The 23,680-nt window shown below is 58.6% G+C and overlaps 1 protein-coding gene across 1 annotated transcript in view; it reads left to right on the forward strand.

Moving 5' to 3' along the window:
* The first annotated feature begins 3,766 nt into the window (after window positions 1-3,766).
* ANK1 (ankyrin 1) overlaps window positions 3,767-23,680 on the forward strand; it is a 177,398-nt gene continuing 157,484 nt past the window's right edge. Inside the window, exon 1 of the mRNA XM_062213779.1 lies at window positions 3,767-3,892. Within this exon, the coding sequence (XP_062069763.1) occupies window positions 3,767-3,892 (126 nt within the window). The remainder of the gene's footprint in view (window positions 3,893-23,680) is intronic.

Here is a 23,680-nt window from a genome sequence, read left to right on the forward strand (position 1 = left end):
GAGCTAGGCTTAAGACAGGAGCCAGGAACTCCATCCCGGTCTTGGGGCTGAAGCACTTGGGCCATCCTCCGCTGCTTTCCCAGGCGCATTAGCAGGGAGCTGGGTTGGAAGTGGAGCAGCCGGGACTGGAGCTGGCGCTGTGGTACGGGATGCCGGCACGCAGGTGGCGCCAGCCTCATACCCACATATTTTGGTAACCAGAGTTGAAGCTTTGGGTCCAGTGGTGTGTGTGAGAGTAAGAGTAACCCTGATTCCCCTCCCTCCAACCGTTATCAGTGCAATGAAAAGACGGCTGAAAGACTGGAACAGACACTTCATTCATGAGGCATATTTCTAAAAATTAAATATTAAAATTAATTATATTGCACATTTTATTAATATTGAAAAGGGGAATGTTAAGAAGGCCAATGAACGTCTGAAAGAGTTGCCAGCTCACACTGCATTAAAGAGATGCCCGCACCACCACGTATATAGCAGCACCATTCTCAAAAGCCAAAGTCGGGACTCAGCCAAGGTGTCCATCATCACATACACAAAGGAAACTTAGTCTGTATACATGCATGGAAAACTATTACAGGGGCTGGCGCTGTGACACAGTGAGAAAAACCGCTGCCTGCAGTGCCGGCATCCCCTATGGGCGCTGGTTCGAGTCCTGGCTGCTCCACTTCCAACCCAGCTCTCTGCTATGGCCTGGGAAAGCACTAGAAGATGGCCCAAGTCCTTGGGCCCCTGCACCTGCATGGAAGACCCTGAAGAAGCTCCTGGATCCTGACTTCAGATCAGTGTAGCTCTGGCCATTGTGACCAAATAGGGAGTGAACCAGCAGATGGAAAACCTCTCTCTCTCTCTCTCTCTCTCGCTCTCGCTCTCGCTCTCCTTCTCTCTCTGTGTAACTCTTTCAAATAAATAAATAAATCTTTAAAAAAAAAACTATTCAGCATTATTGCACAGCAGGTGAAGCCACCAGCAATGCCTGCATCCCACATGGGCACCAGTTTGAGTCCCGGCTGCTCCACTTCCAATCCAACCCAGCTCCCTGCTAATGGCCTGGGAAATGCAGCAGAAGATGGCCCAAGTGCTTGGGCCCTGTCACCCATGTGGGAGACACGGGTGCATCCGCCCATAAGATGGGTGTTCTGGGAAGGGCGGTGCTGGTGGTGGGGCAGACCGGCCAGGGTGTAGCCCTCATCTGCAGACCCGGAACTTGCCTTTTCCAGAGCGATGACTTCAGTGCATGGCCTGGCTGGGGCGCTGGTCTGTGTGAAGAACCCCGAGGAGTGTGGTGAGGGTGGCTGGGTGACCGAAGATGCCATCACTGGGGACTCAGACAAGAGGGGACACTGATGACCATGTCTCCCTATGGCATTGTGCAGGGGGCCCCTGGCTCCACTCAGCTCCTCAATGAGGCCATAGGACAGTGAAAACCAGCTGTGTGGCCGCTCCCGTGGACACCAAGGCAAGAAAGAATGAACTGGCAATGGGTCCAGGGCCCACGTTGTCGTTGATTGATTGTTTGACATCCGCTTGCTTTATTTTAAAAGCATTACTTTCACGATTTTAACAGACCGCAGTAATTCTACTTATTTATGGAGCGCGTGGTGGTATTTGGATCCACATCCGTCAGCTCCAACATTCATCATGTCTTTGTGTTCAGAACATTCAAAATAGAAGTTTTTATTAATGAGCCCCTAAAAGAGAGCCTTGTGGAGGCAGGAGGAGAACCAGGGGGCCGTGGGGGTCTCGGCCGCCAGGAGAATGTGTGGGCCCCGGCTCTGAGGGCCAGCTCAGCCTCAGCAAACACATGAACTGCATTCTAGCACCTGCAAGACGAAGCCAAAAAATGTCTTCCTGGTTTTCTGCTTTCTCTCAACACCTCAGCTTGAATGCCCTTTAATCTCTTTCCATCCCACCCTGGATGTGCGAGAATTAACATGCCAGCAGGGTTGACCTTGGCTATGAACTCCTGACATTGCCACGGGGAAGCGCTCCCCGGCTGTTCGGCTGTTCGAAGGACTGCCTCACAGAGGAGGGCTGGGAGGCTGGAGGGTGAGCAGGTGCACAGGAGAGGGTGTGGGCTCCACGTGCAGAACCCAGGGTGGCCCCTCAGGGCAGGCTGCTGGCACCAGCTGGCCAGTGCATGGAGGGTAAGCAGAAGATCCCGCCGCGGGCTGGGGCGTGGACGGGCGAGTCTTCCTCACTGTGGGGTTGTGGGTGTCCCTCTGTGTTTCTGTTTCAGCCTCTCCATTCTTGCCTTCCAGAGCTTTCTGGGCTCACACTTGAACTCAGCACCCACTGGCTGTGGCACTGGGCAGAGTTACAGAGAGGGGAGAGGCAGAGAGAGAGAGTGCTGCTGTGTGAAGTGCACACCAAATTTTCGAAAATGCAGAGTAAAAGAAGGTAAAGCATCTCACTGACAGTTTTATATAGATTACATGTGGAAATGGCATTTTGGATCTTGAATTAAAATAGATTTATTAATTTATTAATTTTAGCAGTGCCTTAAATTTTTTTTAAAAATACAAATGAAAGCCAGCCTCGGACTCCGTGACTGGACATTCTGTACGGAGTGACAAGAGGACCCGGCCGCGGACAACGACAGGGTTCAAAGCCGAGGCAGGCGGCCCCTTGGAGGGGGATGTGGGCAGGAGGGGGCTCAGGCCGAGGAGGCGGTGCGGTGGGGAGGTGCGCCCCGGGCGGGCTCCACAGCAAGCCCTGTTCAGGCGGCAGAAGCACAACTCGGCCCACGGCTCCCTCCTGAGCCCTGCGTGGAAGCGGCACTCGGTCCCGCGGGATGGGTGGACAGCAGGGGCCGGCGCCACCAGGGACCAGGGCGGCTTGGCTGAGCCCGAGGCTCGCGGCGGCTCCCGCGGCTGCAGGCGGCCGGGGGCGCGGGGCCTGCAGGTGCACGGAGCCTCTCCCTTGATCTCGGGCGCGTTTTCTGTCTGAAACTGTGCATACACAGACGAAACGCCGCACACGCTTAGAAGCTGGCAAATCACGCCCGGAGCGGGGCTCCTCGCCGCAGCGGCCGCCGCCCGGGGGCGCCCCGAGCCCGGTCCTGGCCCGCTCCGCCGCGCCCCCTCTCGGGCGCCCACGACGCGGCCGGGAGCGCGGGTCCGCGAGGTCGCCGCAAGCCCCCAGTCCCTCCGGCGCGCCCCGCAGCGTGGGGGCGGCCGCCTTTGTTCTCCGCGGCCCGACGGCGCGGGCAGCGCGCGTGGCACCCTGAGGGACACCACCACCATCACCACCACCACCTCCCGCAACCCGTGAGGACCCCCGGCCGGCCCCTCGCGATGCGCCAGCTCGGCTGCCGGCGCGCCCACCTCCGTCCGGCCGCGGGGCCCGGCCCGCCAGCGGCCCGCGCGCCCTCCCGCGTTCCGGGCCGGGCCCGCCCCCTCCGCGGCCCGCTCGCCGCAGTACCAGCCGCCTCCCCGCCCCCGCCCCGCGCCGCCGCCGCCGCCGCCGCCGCCGCCGCAGGAGAGGCGGGGAGGACGGAGGGAGGAGGGCGGCAGCGCGGGGAGGCGGCGGGGCCGTGCCCAGAGCCCGTCCCGGGCGCCGGCGAGCGCGCTGCGGCCGCGGCGGGAGGCGCCATCCGCGGCCGCGGGAGCCGCCGCGCCTCGTCCTCCGCGCGCCCCGCGGCCGCCTCCCTGCGCCGGGGAGAAGCTCCCGCACTGCGGAGCGCGGGGACCCCTCTTCGTCCTGCTGCTCGCGACGGGGGTCGCCGCCAGGCTCGCCGAGCGCGGGGGCCGGAGCGCAGGGGCCCGCCATGGCTCAAGCGGCCAAACAGCTCAAGAAGATCAAAGACATCGAGGCGCAGGCCCTGCAGGAGCAGAAGGAGAAAGAGGAATCAAGCAGGAAGCGCAGGAACCGCTCCCGCGACCGAAAGAAGAAGGTAGGAGGGGGCCCGGCAGCCCGGGCGCGCGGGAGGGCGCGGGGCGAGCCGGGGCGCGGGGCGCGCGGGGCCGCTCAGCACCTTGGACAGAGGCCGGCGGCCGGCGCCGTTCCGGGACCAACTTTTCCCGGCGCCCCCGCGGGCGGCGGTGGGCTTGGCTGCGCGGCCCCTCGGGCTTTGCGGGGGAGCCGGTTGGCGCCGCTCCGCCGGGCACCTCGGCCGGTGAGCCCCCTCTTCCTCTCCGGCGCGGGAGCACCCTGCGCAGGTCGCTCCCGCCCAGGCGGTCGCTGCCCTTGCCTGACCGTTCCCCGACACCCCGGGGTCCCGCGACGAAAGGGAAGGCGCCCCCTCGCCGCATTGACAGCGTGTGGTGTTGCCGTCACTCTGCGAGGGCAGCCCATCGGCGCGCTGGGGACGCAACCAGGCACAGGTGCTGGCCGGCCTGGCCCGAGGGCCTGGGCAGAGGACAGTCCTGCCGGTGGGCAGGCGTCAGGCGTCGGTGAGGAAGGGCGCAGGGATGCAGACCCCCCCAAGCCACTGTTGCCGCTTTCTGCACTCCCTGTCTGGGTCTGGGGTCGTCTTCTACCCCCTGATGGAAACACCTCTGCTTAGAAGCACCCTTGGCTGTGCCCACAGGGAGGACAGTGAACAGGCCCAGGGCTCCAGCAAAGGGGTCCAGGGATGTCCCTGTGAGATCGGGGGATGGAGCTGAGCGCCGGCTCCCGGGAGCCACTGTGACCGGAGCAGGCATTGTCCTGGCTGCCAAGCTCCTTGACCAGGGCATGGACAGGGGCACAGGCCTTGGTTAAGAAGGAAGCAGGGTTGTTTTCCTCCTTCTTCTTTTTCTGAAATTGCCTCATTCTGAGAAAGAAGTTTGGAGCTGGCTGCCTGGCACAGAGCGTGGGTCCCACGCGGCTGGCCAGCAGGTGAGCACATCCAGCCATCTCCTGGAGCTGAGATGGAGGGGCAGGGCAGGACGCAGCCCCCCAGACGTGGCCGTGCGAGAGCCGCCTTGTATAAATAGTAGTTTGCAAAGGCACCGCTGCTTTTAGCAGGACCCACAGGAAGCCCCCCCCCCCAGCCCACCAGTGAATCAGACTTGGAGAGGGAACCTCCTGGCGGGCCCCTGCTGGGGTCTGCACTGCCAGGGCCACTCTGGGGCAGTGGGGGGGGCATGGGGTCTGTTCACTCGCTTCCTTGGTAGGGGTGTCAGCTTCCTGCTGGGACATGATTGCCTCCCTTGTCACCCAGGAGCCCAGGGGAGCCTCTCCAAACTGCTCACCCAGCGTTTTCCCTCCCACTCTCTCCAGTTTCCTCCTTGACGCTCTTGATCCAGTAGTCAAAACAGAACCACCCCTTCCTCCCCCTCAATGCCCTCTCCAAGTCTGTGCCCCTCCCTTCAACAGGACTGGGGATCCGACCGTCTCCAACACATGTATTAAAGGGGGCAATTTTGGTGTTCTTTTGGCTTCTTTGGTTTTTACCTGGGCGTTTTTGGTAAACGTGGTTTCCATTCCACGGTGCGGGGTGATGGCGTGCTCCCCTCTGCCCCAGTTGCGTTATTTTGTTTTAGTAGCAGGTCACAGCATACGTACTGCGCCAGTGACGTCCAGAACTCTTCCGTACAGGTTTTCAGTATTTCATGTAGCATCCTAGGTGCTGTGGTTGATACAGTCAGAAGGAAATCTTAATTCAAAGTGCGAGCCATGATGGCAAACTTGAAGACCGATTCTTTGGGTGTGGGGTGACCTGCTATGGGGAGGAGGGTGTTGGGACGCTTCCTATGTATTCGATCGTGATTGGGAGTCCTCAAAGCCATCGGGCTGGGCTGGAGAGCCATCTCGGAGGACAGAGTTCAAATTCGCAGCAAAATGTAAAGTCACAAGAAGGCAGAAGGCCCTCGGAGGGAATGTGGGGTGGGGGGAGGGCATTGCAGACGGGAGCAGTTGAAGTTCATGTGGGGATTGGTTGAGCAGAGCGCTGGGGGTTAACTTGAAGGTTCATGTGAGGTGAAGTCTAACTCAACCCAGTTTTCCTGGAGGAAGTCATTTCCCAAGGCAAAGCGTATTAAAAGCCAGCCCCGAGCAGTCGCGAGTGCGGAGGGGCTGCCGGGTCCTGCGCCTTTCCTGGGCCAGACCTGCAAACCAGCCTTCCGCTCCAGCTCCTGTGTGGCTGAGCCGGGGGCATGGTGGTGGCGGTGGGGGGCTGACCGAAAGCGAAGGCGTTTGTCCCGTGGGTAACCTCCTTAGTGGGGACTGACGGGCAGGAGCGTGTCCTCTGGTTTGTAGAAATCCTCGCGGTTGTAAGTTCCGCGGTGGCTGCGGTCTTTATAGCTGATGGTCTTGTGTGGGAAGGCGCTCGCTCCGGGCGCTGTGTGATGGCGGGGGCGGCAGTGGGGGAGTGGCAGAGGCTGATGTTGTGATGACACAGATAGAAGCCACCTCGACACAGGGACCCGAGCTGAAACTCTGGCGCTCTGGCAATGCTTGCATTCGTGTGGGCTCCATTCAGTTTTCCAGCTGGGGTAGTTCAGGTGCTTAGCATTGCAGCTGCAGCTTGAAGCAAAAACCAAAACCCAGCATCGGTGGCCGTGCTAAGTCCCCCTGCCTCTGAAGGTGGGCATGTTTGCAATAAGTAAGCCGCAGCCGCAGCGCGTGTGTAAAGCAGGCATTTGTATCCAGAATCGCAGCTTTCGAGAGCTGCGGAAGCCTTCGGCACAAGCATGTGTGTGCTTTTCATGTTCACCCGGAGCCGGGGTGAGGAATAAGGAGAGGAGGAGCGGGTGGTTGGAGAGAGCGTGAGGCAGAAGGTGGGAAGGGGGCAGAATTGAGGGCAGGAAGCAGCGGACCAAGGGGTGGGAGACACACAGGGAGAGGAGGGAGCTACCCACTTGGCCCCTCTTCCCCGGATGGCACCGAGCCGACCTGCCTCCTTGTCCACCTGCTTGGTCCTGTGGCCCAGGTGAAGGGAAAGGCCAGGTGTAGTGTGGACCCAACAGCGTCTGGCACACAAGCAACACGCGATGGATGCTTCTGGAATGAATGATTCCATGGGGTGACGAGTGTGGTCTTTGTTTCTGCTTGCCTGCCTGTTATTGGGGTGAACAGTGCACTCACTGGTTGACTTTTGGGGGCCCTGGAAGGAAGCCGACCTTCCTGTCTTTTCCCATCACTTGCGAAGCAGCCAGGACTGGAGGCGGGCAGTGGTTCTGTCTCATCTTCTGGTGCCGTGGATTCCACCACCAAGCGTGTGGCTGGGTCCTTGCAGGGTCTTCGGTTGTGCTAAATGTCAATCAGAATGCCTGTGGTGTTTGCACAGGCCCTGAGGGCCCAAGCCTTTACAACTAGGGATGGAGGAAGGGTGTGTGCCTGGGAGCCAGAGCCGGGGAGAGGAGGCGTGCCTTTGGCTGACCCAGTGATGGGGATCCCTGGGAGGAGATTTGGAGAGGACCTGCAGGAGCCTGGAGACCTCACAGCTGGGGCTGAGCACAAGGGCAGGGTGGAGGTGGGGGTGGGAGCAGGAGCAGGTGGAGGGTGGAGAGTTAAGCAGGACAGTCTTGTTGGTCTGCTGCTCCCGCATGCAAACGGCTTCTGCAGTGAATCCAGAGGGTGATCTAAGGAATACCGGGCAGGCTGAAAGAGAGCAGTGCTCCATCCGGCGTTCTCTCACCCCGGGGTCCTGTGTGTGCGGCACTGCTTGCTGATCTGTGCCACGGCATGAACTGCTGTTGGGATATGCGTGGCGTCATTATGCATAGCACACAAAGCATTAAAAGTTCAATGGACGACGCACAAGGCCCTAGGCATACCCCGCTGCCGGTGCCCTGCTCTGCTGTTTCTTCTTATTTCAGCACAGGGGAGCCTCCTGTCCAGCCCTGCCCCTCCCTCACCGCTGCAGACGTGGTGGCGGCTCGGGGAGCTGTACCCTGGGAGTTCCCGTCCCTGCCCAGCCACGAACGAGCCCAGGAGAGCCGAGGAGCTGTGACCCCTCATTTGTGCCTCTGCAGTTTGCACTGGGCGGCCCAGAACCACTGACCTCCCCGTGAAGGAACTGAGCCAGCCCCAGGCTCTCTCTGTCTCTCTGGCTCCCAGCGGCAAAAGCCTCTGGCTCACCAGTTCTGCACCGTTTCCTCTCCATAAGGTACTGATTTACTTGTGTGAGAGGCAGACAGACAGACAGACAGAGTGCCCAGCCAATGGTCATCTCCCCAAATGCCTCTTATGGCTGGGACTGGGCTAGGACTCAAGTCAGGAGTTGGAACTCAGTGAGGTCTCCCACGTCAAGGGCAAGAACCCCATTTCTTGAAGCTGCCACCTATTAGCAGGAAGCTGGATCAGCAGCGGAGCTGGGACTTGAACCCAAGCCCTCCGATCGGGCATGTGAGCAATGAACTTCTAGGCCAGATGTCAGCTCACAAGGCTGTATTTTCAACACCACTGGTGTTTTGTTCTCTTCCTTCCAATAAGCAGGAGCAGACACTAAGTGAACGGATGCCTAGTGCCGGGCATGCTGCGTGCATGCTGGCCCATCCCGTGTCTGTGTGTGTGTGTGTGTCTGTGGGATACCTCTGGATGTCCACTTTTTCTGTCTTCTGTGTCAAAGCCCATCGCGCTTTCTGGAAGGAAACCTTCTGACCGCCTCTCTGAACTTCTCGTCACTGCAGCCTTTGTCTTGTTGTGTTTGTCGCGTGTGTCCAGACTTCCTGTCCCATCTCTTCCAGTGGCATGCCAGCCCCTGGGAGCCCACGCTTGAGTCTCTGTGCATAGCCACTCAACACACGTGGGTGGCTCGAGTTGATCTAGAAGCCACCTTGACCTGGACCTTGAACTAGACCCTTTGGTCTTTCTGTTTGACTCTGGAAGAGTTGACCCTGAAGAATTGGTACCAACTCAACATGATGTTGCCCCCTTAGATTATTCTGGCTGAAGCAAAATCTGTTGCTGCCATCTGTGTTTGATTTTTGCGAGGGGCATGTAAGCTCGGCTTTGTGCCCTACCTCCATTTCTTGTTCTCTGAAGGCCCCAGGGTCTCCGTATACCAGAGTCCTGGGCCAGGAGCCGGATGCCCAGGTTCCGTCATCAGCAAAGTGTGCATGAATGAGCCTCTGGGTGAGCCAGTGGGTGGAAGCTTCCTTCTCTCTTCCCCGTTCCCTGCCCCAAATTGAAAGAAAAGGAAAAAGATGAAACTCCATGTATCTCAGGGGTTGTCACTGATAACCGGTTATTGTTAATCCAGCCAGTCATTCTGGTGAGTCCTGTGTCACAGCACGTGCCCGGGCTTGCAGCAGCAGGGTGAAAGGTCACCGTCGGCCCGGGAAGACCAACGCCTCATGACTTCAGTACTGGTAAATGAAAAGAGGCGACTTTACACCGGATCCTCATTTCAATTCCAGAAACGACGGGACCTTTCTCATCTGGCAGATCCATTGTCTCGGCTGTGCTCATCACCGGCCAAGCTGTGGGGTTGGGGACCGTCGGTCTTGGTTGACGTCCTGTGTGGCACGTGCAGCTGTGGAGAGGAAGGGGATGGAACAGCAGATTACAGATTGAGAACACCATCACGGTCCGGCCCTGGTCTGCCGGGCTGGAGTGGGTATTACAGGTGCTGGAACGCCTTCCGTTATGGCATCTCAGAGTGCAAACACAATGCAGTCTCCATGAGAGGGACAGATGTTCAGAGCTGGGCTGTGTGTGCCGTGAGCGTTGTTGGTGTGAATGCTCAGAGCTGGGCTGCGTGTGCCGTGAGCATTGCCTAGTGTGAGTGCTCAGAGCTGGGCTGTGTGTGCTGTGAGCATTGTTGATGTGAATGCTCAGAGCTGGGCTGCGTGTGCTGTGAGCATTGTTGGTGTGAGTGCTCAGAGCTGGGCTGCGTGTGCCGTGAGCATTGTTGATGTGAATGCTCATAGCTGGGCTGTGTGTGCCATGAGCATTGTTGGTGTGAATGCTCAGAGGTGGGCTGTGTGTGCTGTGAGTGTTGTCTGGTGTGAGTGCTCAGAGCTGGGCTGTGTTTGCCGTGAGCGTTGTCTGGTGTGATGCTCAGAGCTGGGCTGCGTGTGCCGTGAGCATTGTTGGTGTGAATACTCAGAGGTGGGCTGTGTGTACTGTGAGCATTGTTGGTTTGAATGCTCAGAGCTGGGCTGTGTATGCTGTGAGTGTTTTCTGGTGTGAGTGCTCAGAGCTGGGTGTGTGCGCCGTGAGCGTTGTCTGGTGTGAGTGCTCAGAGCTGGGTGTGTGTGTGTGCCATGAGCATTGCCTAGTGTGAGTGCTCAGAGCTGAGCTGCGTGTGCCGTGAGCATTGTTGGTGTGAATGCTCAGAGCTGGGCTGTGTGTGCTGTGAGTGTTGTCTGGTGTGAATGCTCAGAGCTGGGCTGTGTGTGCCGTGAGCATTGTCTGGTGTGAGTTCTCAGAGCTGAGCTGCGTGTGCCGTGAGCATTGTTGGTGTGAATGCTCAGAGCTGGGCTGTGTGTGCCATGAGCATTGTTGGTGTGAATGCTCAGAGCTGGGCTGTGTGCCGTGAGTGTTGTCTGGTGTGAGTGCTCAGAGCTGGGCTGTGTGTGCCGTGAGCATTGTTGGTGTGAATGCTCATAGCTGGGCTGTGTGTGCCGTGAGCATTGTTGGTGTGAATGCTCAGAGCTGGGCTGTGTGCCGTGAGTGTTGTCTGGTGTGAGTGCTCAGAGCTGGGCTGCGTGTGCCGTGAGCATTGTTGGTGTGAATGCTCATAGCTGGGCTGTGTGTGCCGTGAGCATTGTTGGTGTGAATGCTCAGAGCTGGGCTGTGTGTGCCGTGAGCGTTGTCTGGTGTGAGTGCTCAGAGCTGAGCTGCGTGTGCCGTGAGCATTGTTGGTGTGAATGCTCAGAGCTGGGCTGCGTGTGCCATGAGCATTGTTGGTGTGAGTGCTCATAGCTGGGCTATGTGTGTGCCGTGAGTGTTGTCTGGTGTGAATGCTCAGAGCTGGGCTGTGTGTGCTGTGAGTGTTGTCTGGTGTGAGTGCTTATAGCTGGGCTATGTGTGTGCCGTGAGCATTGTTGGTGTGAATGCTCAGAGCTGGGCTGTGTGTGCTGTGAGTGTTGTCTGGTGTGAGTGCTCATAGCTGGGCTATGTGTGCCGTGAGCATTGTTGGTGTGAATGCTCAGAGCTGGGCTGCGTGTGCTGTGAGTGTTGTCTGGTGTGAGTGCTCAGAGCTGGGTGTGTGTGTGCCGTGAGTGTTGTCTGGTGTGAGTGCTCAGAGCTGGGCTGTGTGTGCTGTGAGTGTTGTCTGGTGTGAGTGCTCAGAGCTGAGCTGCGTGTGCCGTGAGCATTGTTGGTGTGAATGCTCAGAGCTGGGTGTGTGTGCCGTGAGTGTTGTCTGGTGTGAGTGCTCAGAGCTGGGCTGTGTGTGCTGTGAGTGTTGTCTGGTGTGAGTGCTCAGAGCTGGGCTGCGTGTGCCGTGAGCATTGTTGGTGTGAGTGCTCAGAGCTGGGCTGTGTGTGTGCCGTGAGCATTGTTGGTGTGAATGCTCAGAGGTGGGCTGTGTGTGCTGTGAGTGTTGTCTGGTGTGAGTGCTCAGAGGTGGGCTGTGTGTGCTGTGAGCATTGTTGATGTGAATGCTCAGAGCTGGGTGTGTGTGCCGTGAGTGTTGTCTGGTGTGAGTGCTCAGAGCTGGCTGTGTGTGCCGTGAGCATTGTTGGTGTGAATCTCAGAGCTGGGTGTGTGTGCCGTGAGCATTGTTGGTGTGAGTGCTCATAGCTGGGCTATGTGTGCCGTGAGCATTGTTGGTGTGAATGCTCAGAGTTGGGCTGTGTGTGCCGTGAGCATTGTTGGTGTGAATCTCAGAGCTGGGTGTGTGTGCCGTGAGCATTGTTGGTGTGAGTGCTCAGAGCTGGGCTATGTGTGCCGTGAGCATTGTTGGTGTGAATGCTCAGAGCTGGGTGTGTGTGTGCCGTGAGTGTTGTCTGGTGTGAGTGCTCAGAGCTGGGCTGCATGTGTGCCGTCTCCACTCCTCCGCTGGTCCTGCACCAGCTCCGCCACCCCCCTGAAGACCTGGCTTTTGCACCTGCACTCAAGCCCCTTCTTGGCTGAAGGCAAGCTGACACCCAATCCACGGGGGAGCCTCTCCAGGCCCCGCCTCTCTGGGCCACGCCCCCTCCTAGGGCCACACCCCTCTCCAGGGCCATGCCCCTGGGCCAAGGCTCACTCTATGGATTTCTCCCCCTGCCCCGCTCACCTCTGCCCAACTCACCTGTCCCCAAAAGAATCAGACATCCCAGGTGAGCAGAGGAGCTCACTACGGGCACCAGCACATCATTAAAAAGGATTAGGTGTGGACACGACGCTGTAATGGACAGGCGCCCCCAAGACCGGACAGGAAGTGGAAATGAGCAGTCTGTGACACAGCCAGAGACAAGACGGCTATCCCGAGGCCTGAGCATCCACCCGGAGGCCATGGGCCTGGATAGCGACCTCAGCCAGGTCTCCCTGAACACCCAGCTCCACTCTCCGCCCAGGGCGGCTCTCCCCACAGCCTGTCAGTCATTCAGTTGTGACTGTGAACACCCAGCAGAGCTAGGGTTGTCCCACGGGGCTCCCAGGACCCAAAGAAGGCCGCCAAGTGCAGGGGTCCAGAGTAAGCTCTGCACTGGGCAGGTCCTGCTGGGAGCCCCAGGTCTATGTCACCCAACTACCAAGGCATTGATACGGCACACATGCAGCCTGGCCCCGAGTGGAGCTGGAGTGTGGTCCCGAGGAGTCTGGGCAGCTGGGTCTTGGCGTGCTAGGCCGTCTGTTGTCAACCAGCTTGAACATGTGCGTGTGTTGGGTCTGATACTCCGGTCTGCAGCCAGGGTGCGCGTCCAGAAATGCAAATCACATCTCCTGGAAGTCCTGCTGTGGCTTCTCCATTGCCCTTGAGTCAGGGCCAGGCTTGCTCCTCGGGTTTCCGGGGCAAGCCCTCCGGTCCACCCACGCTGCCTGCCGGTTTCTCTTCCTTCCCTCTGCACTGGGCTGGGCTGCACCCGGACTGTCTGATGCTTTGGGTGCGTGTGCCCTCACTTCTTTTTAAGTCTTCCTGTACGGGGGACTGACTGCTCATCAGAACTGCATTTAAAATATGTGTGTGTGTATATTAAATATGTATTTATTTGCTTGAGAGACTGAGTTACAGAGAGAGAGAGAGGAAAGGAGGGAGGGAGGGAGGGAGAGAGAGAGAGAGAGAGACAAGTCTAATCCACTGGTTCACTCTCCAAATGGCTTCAACGGCCAGAGCTGTGCTGATCTGAAGCCAGGAGCCAGGAGCTTCCTCCAGGTCTCCCATACAGGTGCAGGGGCCCAAGCACCTGGACCATCTTCCACTGCTTTCCCAGGCCATAGCAGAGAGCTGGGTTGGAAGAGGAGCAGCCAGGACTCGAACCGGCGCCCCATGGGATGCTGGCACCGCAGGCAGAAGATTGACCCACTGCGCCACAGCGCTGGCCCCCTAAATGAAGATTTTGAAAGAAAGGACTGCTGTAGGGAGCGAGAGGTTGGCCTGGTGGTGTTCCCCACTGCAGAGCCTCTGTCTAGTTCTCAGCTCCAGCTCCTGACCCAGCCCCTGCTGATGCACACAGTGGTGATGGTTTGAGAGCTTGGGTTCCTGCCACCCACGTGGGAGACCTGGATTGGGTTCCCAGATCCCAGCTTCTGCAAACCCTGACTGTTGCAGGCATTTGACGAGTGTGCCAGCAGCCGGGAGCTCTCTGTCTCTCGAATAAATAAGTCAGAACATTTAAACACATACATCAATATAGGCCCCCAAGTAAGACTTCGCAGGGGGAAGTCGGGTCCCTCTGGATGGCATTGTCGCCTTGTGTATGAGTTGAATGCAGTGAGCTCCTCTCCGTGGATGACAGAAGGTTGAGTTCAAGGTCAGCAGTGGTCATCCAGTGTTGCTGCTGGGTGAATTAGGAGATGTGAACCCGATGGCAGACTCCAGTTCAAGGGAAGAAAGCACGCTAGCTTCGCAGTCTAGAGCTGCACTGGGTTTACGGGGGTGTCAGAGGCACCTTGAGCCTGGAGACTTGGCGATTTCATTCTAATGCCATTTGAGAGAGCGGCGTTGGTGTCTGCCCTCGACAGCACTCTGGACGTGAGACAGCTTCCTGCTGATCGTGGGTCAGGTGGTGCTGTGGGTAGGGAGGCCCGTCCTCAGCTTGTCCAGCCTGAGAAGCCTTCTCTGAGAGGGGTTGGGGACCCAGTTCCTGCCTGTGAGGCTGAGCAGTGTTTTGGAAGATTGATTTATTGGGAAGGCAGAGAGACAGAAAGGGAGAGACAGAGAGCGAGGTCGTTAACCCACTGCTGGCCTGCAATGGCCAAGGCTGGGCCAGGCTGAAGCCAGGAGCCAGGAGCTCCATCCAGGTCTCCCACGTGGGTGGCAGGGGCCCGCGCCTTTGAGCCATCTCCCTCCTGCTTTCCCAGGTGCATTAGTTGGGAGCTGGATCGGAAGCGGAGCAGCCAGGACCTGACACAGGATGGTGGTGTGGCGGGTGGCGGTTTAACCCACCGGCCCCTCTTTTGAGTGCTCTTGAGCAGGTGCACCGTCTGCTTTAGGTTGGGCAAACCGTCATCAGTCTGTCTTCATTTTTTTTTTTTTTTTTGAGAGGTGGAAAGAGAACTCCTGCCTTTGGATCCACTCCCCCAAATACCCATCACAGTCAGGGCTGGGCTGGGCTGAAGCCAGGAGCTAGAAAGTCAGTCCTGGTCTCTCATACGGGTGGCAGGAGCCCAATTACTTTAGCCATCCTTGCTGCCTCCCAAAACCTGCATTAACAGGAAGCTGGAATCGGGAGCAGAGCCAGGACTGGAAACAGGCATTCTCTGTGTGGGACCCAGGCGGCGTAACCACGAGGCTGGACGCCTGCTCCTTGTGTGTTTACTTATTTAACAGTGTCTTCTTGGCTTCCCTTTGGACTGCATTCTTGAACAGGCAGTGTGGTTGCATTTGGGCACTGCAAACCCAGGTGTACGATGAGGCCGCCACCCGGGCTGGATGGCCAGGACGTTCCTGGAGGCTCTGGGCTACTGGGACAGCAGCGGCGCCACCTTCGGACTCTCCAGGAAGAGCTCATCCCTCTCCTCCCTCGTCGCTGGCTGTCAGTGCCGGCACAGCAGCCTCCTAAGAGCCAATCCAGCCTTCACCTTGCAGGCAGACTCCCTTTTTTTTCTTAAAGCGCAGATTTGATAGCTGTCACTTCCTGTCTGCTCAAACCCTCCGGGGAGAAGCCCGGCCTCTTTTCCTGCAGCCCCAGGACCCCCCTGCTCTGCTCTGGGTCTCTTCATCGCCCGCCCTGTGCTCCCAGGGATCGCTCCGGCTCTCGCCTCTGCACCTTGCCTGGCGGATCCCCCTGCGGAACCCAGCCCAGTCCTTTTTATTCTTCCTCTGGCTGCCTGCAGGGAGCTGTCCCCCGGCCTGGGTGCTGCCGAGATGGTGCCTGCCCTGAAGGAGGCTGGGAGCTACGTGGCCAGGACCCCTTTGCTCTCTGCGGCTGCGTGTCAGTCCAGGAGTGTCTCAAGCCTTACCACGAAGTCATAGCGCAGAATGACACCAGCGCGTTACCTGGCGCCTCTCCGCCAACTGAGCCTGCGTGAAATCTGGATTAAAGGGACCTGCTCCCCCTCCCACCCCCAGACTTGTGAGCATTGCCCATGTGCTGAGAGGATTGGAAGGACGAGCCCTGGAGCCACAAGGGCTGGTGTTCGGTTCCAATTCTCCTTACTCTCTTGTGTGGCTTGGGACGTCTCTCTGGGCCTCAGTTTTGCTAGCAAAGTGCTTTGCCAGGAGTTTGTTTGTTTGTTTAGGATTCAAATTTGAAAGGCAGAGTTAGAGAGAGAGAGAGAGAGAGAGAGAGAGAGAGAGACAGAGAGGTCTTCCATCTTCTGGTTCATTCCCTAAATGGCTGCAATGGCTGGGGCTGGGCCAGGCTGAAACCAGGAGCCAGGAGCTCCATCTGGGTCTCCCATGTGAGTGGCAGGGGCCCTAAGCACTTGGGCCATCCTCCACTGCTTTCCCAGGCACATTAGCAGGGAGCTGGATCAGCAGTGGAGCGGCTGGGACTTGAACTGGCGCCCGTATGGGATGCCGGCACTGCAGGGAGAGCTTTTAAGACTCCAGTTATGTGGGTTCTCAAGGCCACAGAGCAGAATGGTTTCCAGCCACCAGCTGGTCTGCCCTGGCCCCAGTGTGCGAGAAGGGGGCGACCTGAGTCGCGTCCAGCTCTGAGACGTGCCAGGCTGCAGGGTGTGTGGGTGACAGCAGTGCATGCAAGACCCTGTGTTCCACCCAGCGTCTCAGTGCCCCCCCACCGGCCCTGCTACGGGCAGAGAGAGGAGAGGAGAGTGTGGACGGGGCCCCCCGGGGGTGCATGTCGAAGGCTCCGCGTCTCGCGGAGCCAGTGTCATTGTCAGGCTCCTCGTGACTGCTGCAGGGGCCAAGGCCAGCCGGGGCCTCTTCGTTCTGTGTTTGCAACAAAGAAGGAGCCCCTGGGAAGGCACGCTGCACCTGTCTCAGGTGAACAGGGGTGCAGGAGGCAGAATGACTTCTATTTTCAGTGCAAGGTGACTGGATCTGTCACATGCTGGCTGTTGAATAGATTTCAAGGTCAGAAGCAGAAGGGGCCTCCCGTGCAGCTTGGCAGCCACAGGAGACTCTGGTTCCGACACAGGAGGGAGCCGGCGCCCCCGCCCCCGCCCAGGGCCAGGCAAGCCCACCACTCTGCAGAGTGCGAGCCGCACACAGGCCTGGCCGGCCGTGCGGGAGCTTGTCTTTCGGAGGCGAATGGGATCTTTTTTGGCAAATCCCAGTTCCCTCATTGACTGTTTTCGGGAGTGGTAAGGACTTCCGGGTCTCCCCCGTGGGTGCAGGGGCCCAAGGACTTGAGCCATCTTCCACTGCTTTCCCAGGCTATCGCAGAGCTGGATGGGAAGTGGAGCAGCCGGGACTCGAACCTGCGCTCATATGGGATGCTGGCACTGCAGGCGGCGGCTTTACCCGGCTACGTGACACCGGCTGCCTGGTTTTAAACTCCTCGCCTCACTGCTGCTGGGGCTATTTTGAGGATGACACGAAGCAGATGAAGCCTGGGAGGGGGTGGGGAGGTGAGGGGCAGGAGGCCAACACTTCCCACGGAGCCGTGAGCCTGCTGGGAGCCTGCAGGTTTCTATAGGTTCGACACCGTGCGCTCAGACCACTTGGGATGAAACTATTCAGAGAAAGGGTGGGCGTTTGGCACAATGCTTAAGACACCGCTTTGGGATGCCCACATTCCGAATGAGAGCGCCTGATTGGAGGCCCCCTTCTGCTTCCGATCCCAGCTTCCTGCACATACACACCCCGGGAGGCAGCAGCTCAAGGAGTTGGGTCCCTGCCACACAGAGGGGAGAACCCAATCGAGTTTGGACTCCTGGTTTCGGCCTGGCTGTCGCATGTGGCTGGTACAGACATTTGATTGCTGTGTGTGTGTGTGTGTGCACCAGCAGATGGAAAATCTCTCTCTCTCTCTCTCTCTCTCTCTGTCTCTCTGTAAAATAAAATTTTCAAATGTAGTGAAAACAAAAGCATCTGTTTTGAACATGTGCGGGCTTCCCCCCCCAACTTGTTGTTCCCCAAACAATCCAGTCTAACAGCTATTTCCATTGCATTAGTTATCATGGGTAAACAGAAGAACACAGGGGCACAGGGGACAAAGCGGGATATTGACAGCTCCAAAGACAGACACCCCCAATGAAGAGGTGGACACAGATAGAGGCTCGGACACTGGTATCGCTTGACCATGCTCTGGCCCCAAATTCATGCAGGTGTTTAAATCCCCAACTCCTGTGGCCTGGCATTATGGCATCAGCCTGTGATGCCAGCATCCCTTATGGGCACCTGTTCAAGTCCCAGCTGCTCTGCTTCCCATCCAGCTCCCTGCTAATGAGCTGGGAAATGCAGCGGAGGATGACCCAAGTGCTTGGGCTCCTGCCACCCAGGTGGGAGACCCGGATGAAGCTCCTGGCTCCTCACTTCGGATCAGCCCAGCTCCAACCAGTGTGGCCATTTGGGGAGTGAACCAGCAGATGCAAGATATCGCTCTCTCTCTCCAACTCTGCCTTTCAAAAAAAACCATAAATTTTAAAAAATAGAAATGCCCAGTGCCCAGTTCATGGTGCCGAGAGGAGTGGGGACTTCATCAAATCTTGGTGTTCAGCAGAAGGGCCTACGGGGGAGATCCTTGGGTCACTGGGCGGAGCCCTCCAAGGCAGTCCTTGCAAGAGGGTTGGCTGTTGAAGCCTGCAGCATTGGCCCAGTGCGGTGCCTACCGGCTGCTGTACCACGTGGCCCGCTCTCTGTCCGCAGGCTCCACCACGGCCCTCTGCTGTCCTCATCAGAGCCCAACAGAGCAGAGCCTTCCTCTTCGTAACAGAAAGCTGACTGATAGGGATGTGGACAGACGCACTGAGACACAGGCAGGGTGTGTGTGTGTGTGTGCACACGCAGATGTACAAGGCAGTACATGCACAGTGCCCTGGTCCTGCCTGTGCCTCTAAGAAAGCCCGCTTGCCCCCTCTGGGTCTCTGGGTCTCCCCTGTAGAATTCAGAGCCGGGCTAGAGAGGCAGCGTCGCGTCCTGGAAGATCTCACAGCCTGCTCTCCGCGGTCTGGAGGGAGGCAGTGACTTGTGCACATCACACAGCTATTTTGAGTGGCCCAGCCAGGTCTCCAGGCCCAACCCTTCTGTGTTCAGGTGAGAAATCCCGGCGGTGAGCCTGGGAGGGCAGGTGGGTGGGGGCACACGCTGTGAAAGGGCGGGAGGGGTGTTGTGCTCGCGCGCCACGTGGAATCAGGCCCACCGAGCAGAAGCACAGAACACGGCACCTGCAGAGATGCCTGTACCATGCTACCACGCTAAATTATTCAGGACCTGCCAGGTGGCGGTGCTGGGGAGAGGGCTGCCAGGGAGCTGGCGACTGGGTGCAGGAGCCTGAGCTCACGAGGGGGCCTGGTAGCAAGAAACGTGCCCTGGATAGATCATCCCACGTGGGTCCTCGTCACAGTGCCCTAATTAGTGCTCTTTGGTGCCGTGAGCCGCCTGGGCGTGGTCAGGGGCTGGTGTGCTGACAGCCGTGGCCTGGGCTACATACTCGCCTTGTTCTCTGTGTCTGGCCTGGGGCCCAGGCAGCATCGCAGGACACGACCTTGGGTCCCAAGTGCAACCTACCCATTCTGCAGGCCGGGAGACTGAGGCCCGGGGCAGGGGCTGCTACTTCTCCCAGGCTCACAAACGACCATCAGCACCAAGAAAAAAACTAAAAAAAGCCACCTCTTCTAGGTTGCCCTCCCAGAAGTAATCACACCCTCTTTTTATTTATTTATTTGAGAGACAGAGAGCGACCATCTGCGGGTTCACTCCCCCAATGCCTGCATCGGCTGAAGCCAAGAACCAGGAGTTTAATCTCCATCTCCCACCCAGCCACTTGAGCCACCAACTCCCACCTCCCAGAGCGCATGTTAACAGGAAGCTGGACTGGAGGAGCAGAGCCAGGATTTGAACCCAAGCCCTCCCATGTGGGATGTGGGCGTCTGACCCGCTGTGCCACACGCCCGCTTGGTGTTCCATTAGCACTGCTCACCTCCCAGCATCGTCCCCGCAGTTCTGTTTGTTCAAATCGGGGTCAGCAGACTCTCCCGGGGAGAACCAGACAGCGAATATTCCCGCTTCTCTTGCAAGTGCTCAGCGCGTGCCTCAGTGGTGTGGAAGCAGCCAGAGACAGCACCCAAATGAGCGTGACCGGGTTCCAATAAAACTTTATTTATAGACACGGAAGCTTCCAGTTCGTTTCATGGTCACACATTACACGATGTTATTTTTTTTTTCCCCTGCATCCATTAAAAAAAATGCTAACACCCTTCTAAGGCCATCCAAGACTGGCAGCAGGGTTTAGACCCGGCCTCTCGGGGACCATTTGCCATGCCCTGAGTTAAAAGCATGCTCACCTGGGGCTGCTGTTAAGGCGTAGAGGGTAAAACCGCCATCTGTGATGCCGGCATCCCATATGGGTTCGAGTCCTGGCTGCTCCACTTCTGATCCTGCTCCCTGCTAATGGCCTGGGAGAGCAGTGGAAGATGGCCCAAGTGCTTGGGCCCCTGCACCTGCATGGGAGACCCGGAAGAAGCTCCTGGCTCCTGGCTTCAGATCAGCCCAGCTTTGGCTGTTGTGGCCATTTGGGGAGTGAACCAGCAGATGGAAGACCTCTCTCTCTCTCTGTAACTCTGCCTTCTAAATAAATAAATAAAATCTTTAAAAACAAACATGTGTGCTCCTTGCTCTGTTGTGCACAGTTCCTGGGTCACGTCACCTCCCCAGAACTGATTGGTTGAGTGCGTGAATGCGGTCCCTGGCCTTAGACGCAGGCACACAGAACAGCCACCAGGAGCTCCTGCAGTCCCTCAGCCTTCCTTTGGGGGAAGCAGGCTGGCTAGGAGTCAGTGCTCCCATTTCCCAGGCAGGAAGACTGAGTCCCTTGCGTCCTGCTGGCGGGGGGCGGGAGGGCGCTCCAGGGGGCCGGGCCAGCGGGAAGCCGAAGCAGCAGTCCGGGGCGTGTCTTTGAGTGTGGAACTAGAACCCACCTGGTGCCTTGCCTGGGCTCAAGGCCTGTTCTTGCTGGCTCGGCTTCCTCCTTGCATCTCGCTGGCACGGTGGCGCTGCTCCGCCGGCCGAGAGTCTGTTCCGCTGGGAGGGATTGTTACACGTGGCTAAAATTAGATGTTTTGTTTGAATTATGCTAATGTGGCTTAATTGCCGGAGAATGTCGGTGTCTTCAGCACACCCGCGCGCTGGGGCTCGGTGAAGAGCGGTCTACCCCTGAGGCTGGTGCCGTGGCTCCGGGTGGGCGCCTTCCTTATCTCACTTGAGGTCTCCCAGCCGGCTCGGGGGCCTGCTCACCTTCCACGCTGCTCGCCCGTGCTGAATTTTAAGCACCTCGCACCTCTTTCTTTTACCCCCGCCTCCACCTGTGCACAGGGAGACCCCTGCCGGGGTCTGGGGGTCCTGAGCTTTTGCCTTTGCCTGTGACTTAGCGCCTGCGCAGACAGGAGTGCATCCTCTCGCCAGCACCACCTGTGCCTGCATCAGTCTGTGCGTGCTCTCCAGCCCCGGGCTGGGGCACAGCACGTGCTCTTAGTTTGTGTCATTTCTGTCTCACAACGCATTGACGGGAACGGGGCAGGGAGCCCTGTCCACGTCTAAAATGTTTCCGCGTGAGCTTTTTCCTTCACTGAGACCTGCATCAGCCACGCAGCCACACTGTGTGCCAGGCACACTGGCCGGCTCCCCTCAGTCTCTGCCCTCTGCCTTGGGCTCCCACAAGCCCTGCTGGCCTCCAACTTCCTGGGGCTTGCGTGTTTCACAGTAGCTCTGTCTTCCCTGCACCTGCCACGGGCTCGCTCACTGCGTCTCCAGTCTCAGCCTAAAATGTGGCACCCTCAGAAAAGAGTGCTTTTCCGAGTTTAGCCCGATGGTGCCCACCGAGCACCCATGCACCCGCACTCCCACATTCCAGAAATTTCCTTCCTGATCTGGGGCGACCAATGTTATTCCCGGTGCTGGGAGAGCAGGGACATGGCTAGCTCCCTCCCACTCTCTTTGCAGTGGTGCACAGTAGGGGCTTAGTGAGCCAATATGGAATGACGCGAATCCTTGGAGCTGCCATGCTAGTCTCATGTCACGTGGCTGAGGTCCTACAGCGCCGAAACAACTGTCCCAAGACGGCGCAGCTGGAAGGAGGGACTGGTCTTCCCCCCACCGCGCTTCTGCACCCACGGCCAGTGCTCACCAAGAGCCCGCTCCTTGTGCAGCCCGGAGCTCAGGCTGTGACAGGCGTCCGCCATCTGGCCTGGCCTTAGTTGCCCGTCCCATAGGACAAGTGACTGCTCTCCTGCACCCCTTCTCTAACTAAGGGGACACCCCCTAAAATAGCTCCTTGTTTGTCTAGAAACCGGCCACAGAAAACTTTGACTTGCAATGTTTAAATATTGTTCAGTAGCGTTGTGGATTGGCAGAGACATGGAGACAGAAAGAGAGCTTCCATCTGCTGGTTCACTCTCCAGATGCCCCCACCAGCGGGGGCCAGGGACTCATCCCGGGTCTCCCGCGTCGCTGGTGGGGGTCTCATTGCTTCAGCCATCACCACGGCCTCCCAGGATCTCTGCATTGCTGGGAAGCTGGAGTTGGCAGAGAACATGGGACTAGAATCCAGCCAGTGCGGGTGTGGGCGTCCCGAGGGGCCTGGCGAGGGATTCCAGAAGCTTCCTTCTGCAGTCCCCAGCGTTGAGTTGCAAGCCAGGCCTTTTGGTGGTGGGAAGGGCAGACCAGGGCTGCTCCTCACCGGCTGAGCCTCGGTGTTCTTAGCTGTAAAATGGGCCAGCATTTCTGTCTTCAGTCTTTCCCTGTGACTGAAGTTGGGAGGTTCTATTAAATCCACTCCCCCACCCCAGGTGCACGGTCGGGGGAGAGTCAGGGCCAGAGGCAAGGCTCAAGGTGCTTCGGGGCAGGAGGACATGTGTTGGGGGACAAGGAAGCGAGCCCTCGGGACAGGGGAGGCCCAGCCGGCACCAATGATGTCAGATGCTTCTTGGATGTCACGGAGACATCCACTCTGGAGCTGAGCCAGGGAGGGCCCCACTGCTGGGGCTCTGGGGAGAGGGAACCAGCGTACACACCCGGCAGGGGGCACGGGCTGGGAGCAGGCGACGCTCCTGTCCCTGCTGTGTGCTGGCTGCCAGCCCGCCAGCCCGTGTGGGTGGGTATGTGTCCTGCATCTCTGAGTGCACCTGTGCCCATATGTGTACTTGTGTACCTGTGTCCGTGCGATTGTGCATCCGTGTGCAGGTGTACCTGTGTGTTTGGGTACAGGCTCCGGCAGGTGCAGCAGCCACAGGTGTAACCCAAATCACGATGGAGGGGGAGGTGCCCCTTAACCTCCTTTCCCGTGCCCGCTGCCTCCCAACCCCTGAGCCTTGTAAGACCGGATCGCAGCGAAAAAGACGAAAGAAAAGAAGGCTGGGAGCACCGTGGCTGGGCGGGCACCCCGCATTCCTGGCCAGTGCCTTCTGACGCTTGGTCATTCCCCAGCATGGGGGCCAGAGGCTCCATCCCTTCCCTCGGCAGAGGAGGAACCCTGGCTGGCACAGCGAATGGGCTCACCATGCTGTGCAGCCTTGGTGTTGAGGCTGGGCCCACTGGGTGGCGCTGGGGCCTGGGGGTTGGATGACTAGTGGAAGTCAAGTCGGCTTCACTGCCTGGCACCTGGCTGAGCCACTTGTGACTTTTCTCTCCTCACCTTGGTGGTTCAAGTGCAGTTCGGCAAGGGACCATGGGTGGCTCCAGGCGCCGGAGACACCTGCCCCAGCAGTCCCGTTATGTGCACCTGTCCCCTCCTCTCGGAAAGACCCCCGCAGGGTCCGCTCCACGGGCTGCAGGAAGTGTCCATCGGTGCAGCCGGGCATTGGCGATGGAAATGAACCAGCCAGCTGTTCCGTCCCAGGGCCCGGCACAGCTCTCAGAAGAAACTCCGTAGAAGCCGGCAAGGATGGCAGTAGAAGTCAGATCCGAAATAGAGGCCTTTCCCGCTTACCTGTGGGGCCCTTCTCTGAAGGTCGCCTCACGGGCTCTGCGGCTGCGGCCGCTACAGGCCCAAGGGGTGGCCTCAGACAAGGGGCGGGTGCCAGCCCTCGGCCTAGTGCACTGGTGGCTACGGGATGCCCCTCTGTTTAGCTGGGCCCCGCTGCTCCTTGCTGTGGGCCT

This window comes from Lepus europaeus, chromosome 16 (assembly GCF_033115175.1).
Source record: "Lepus europaeus isolate LE1 chromosome 16, mLepTim1.pri, whole genome shotgun sequence".
Lineage (NCBI taxonomy): Eukaryota > Metazoa > Chordata > Mammalia > Lagomorpha > Leporidae > Lepus > Lepus europaeus.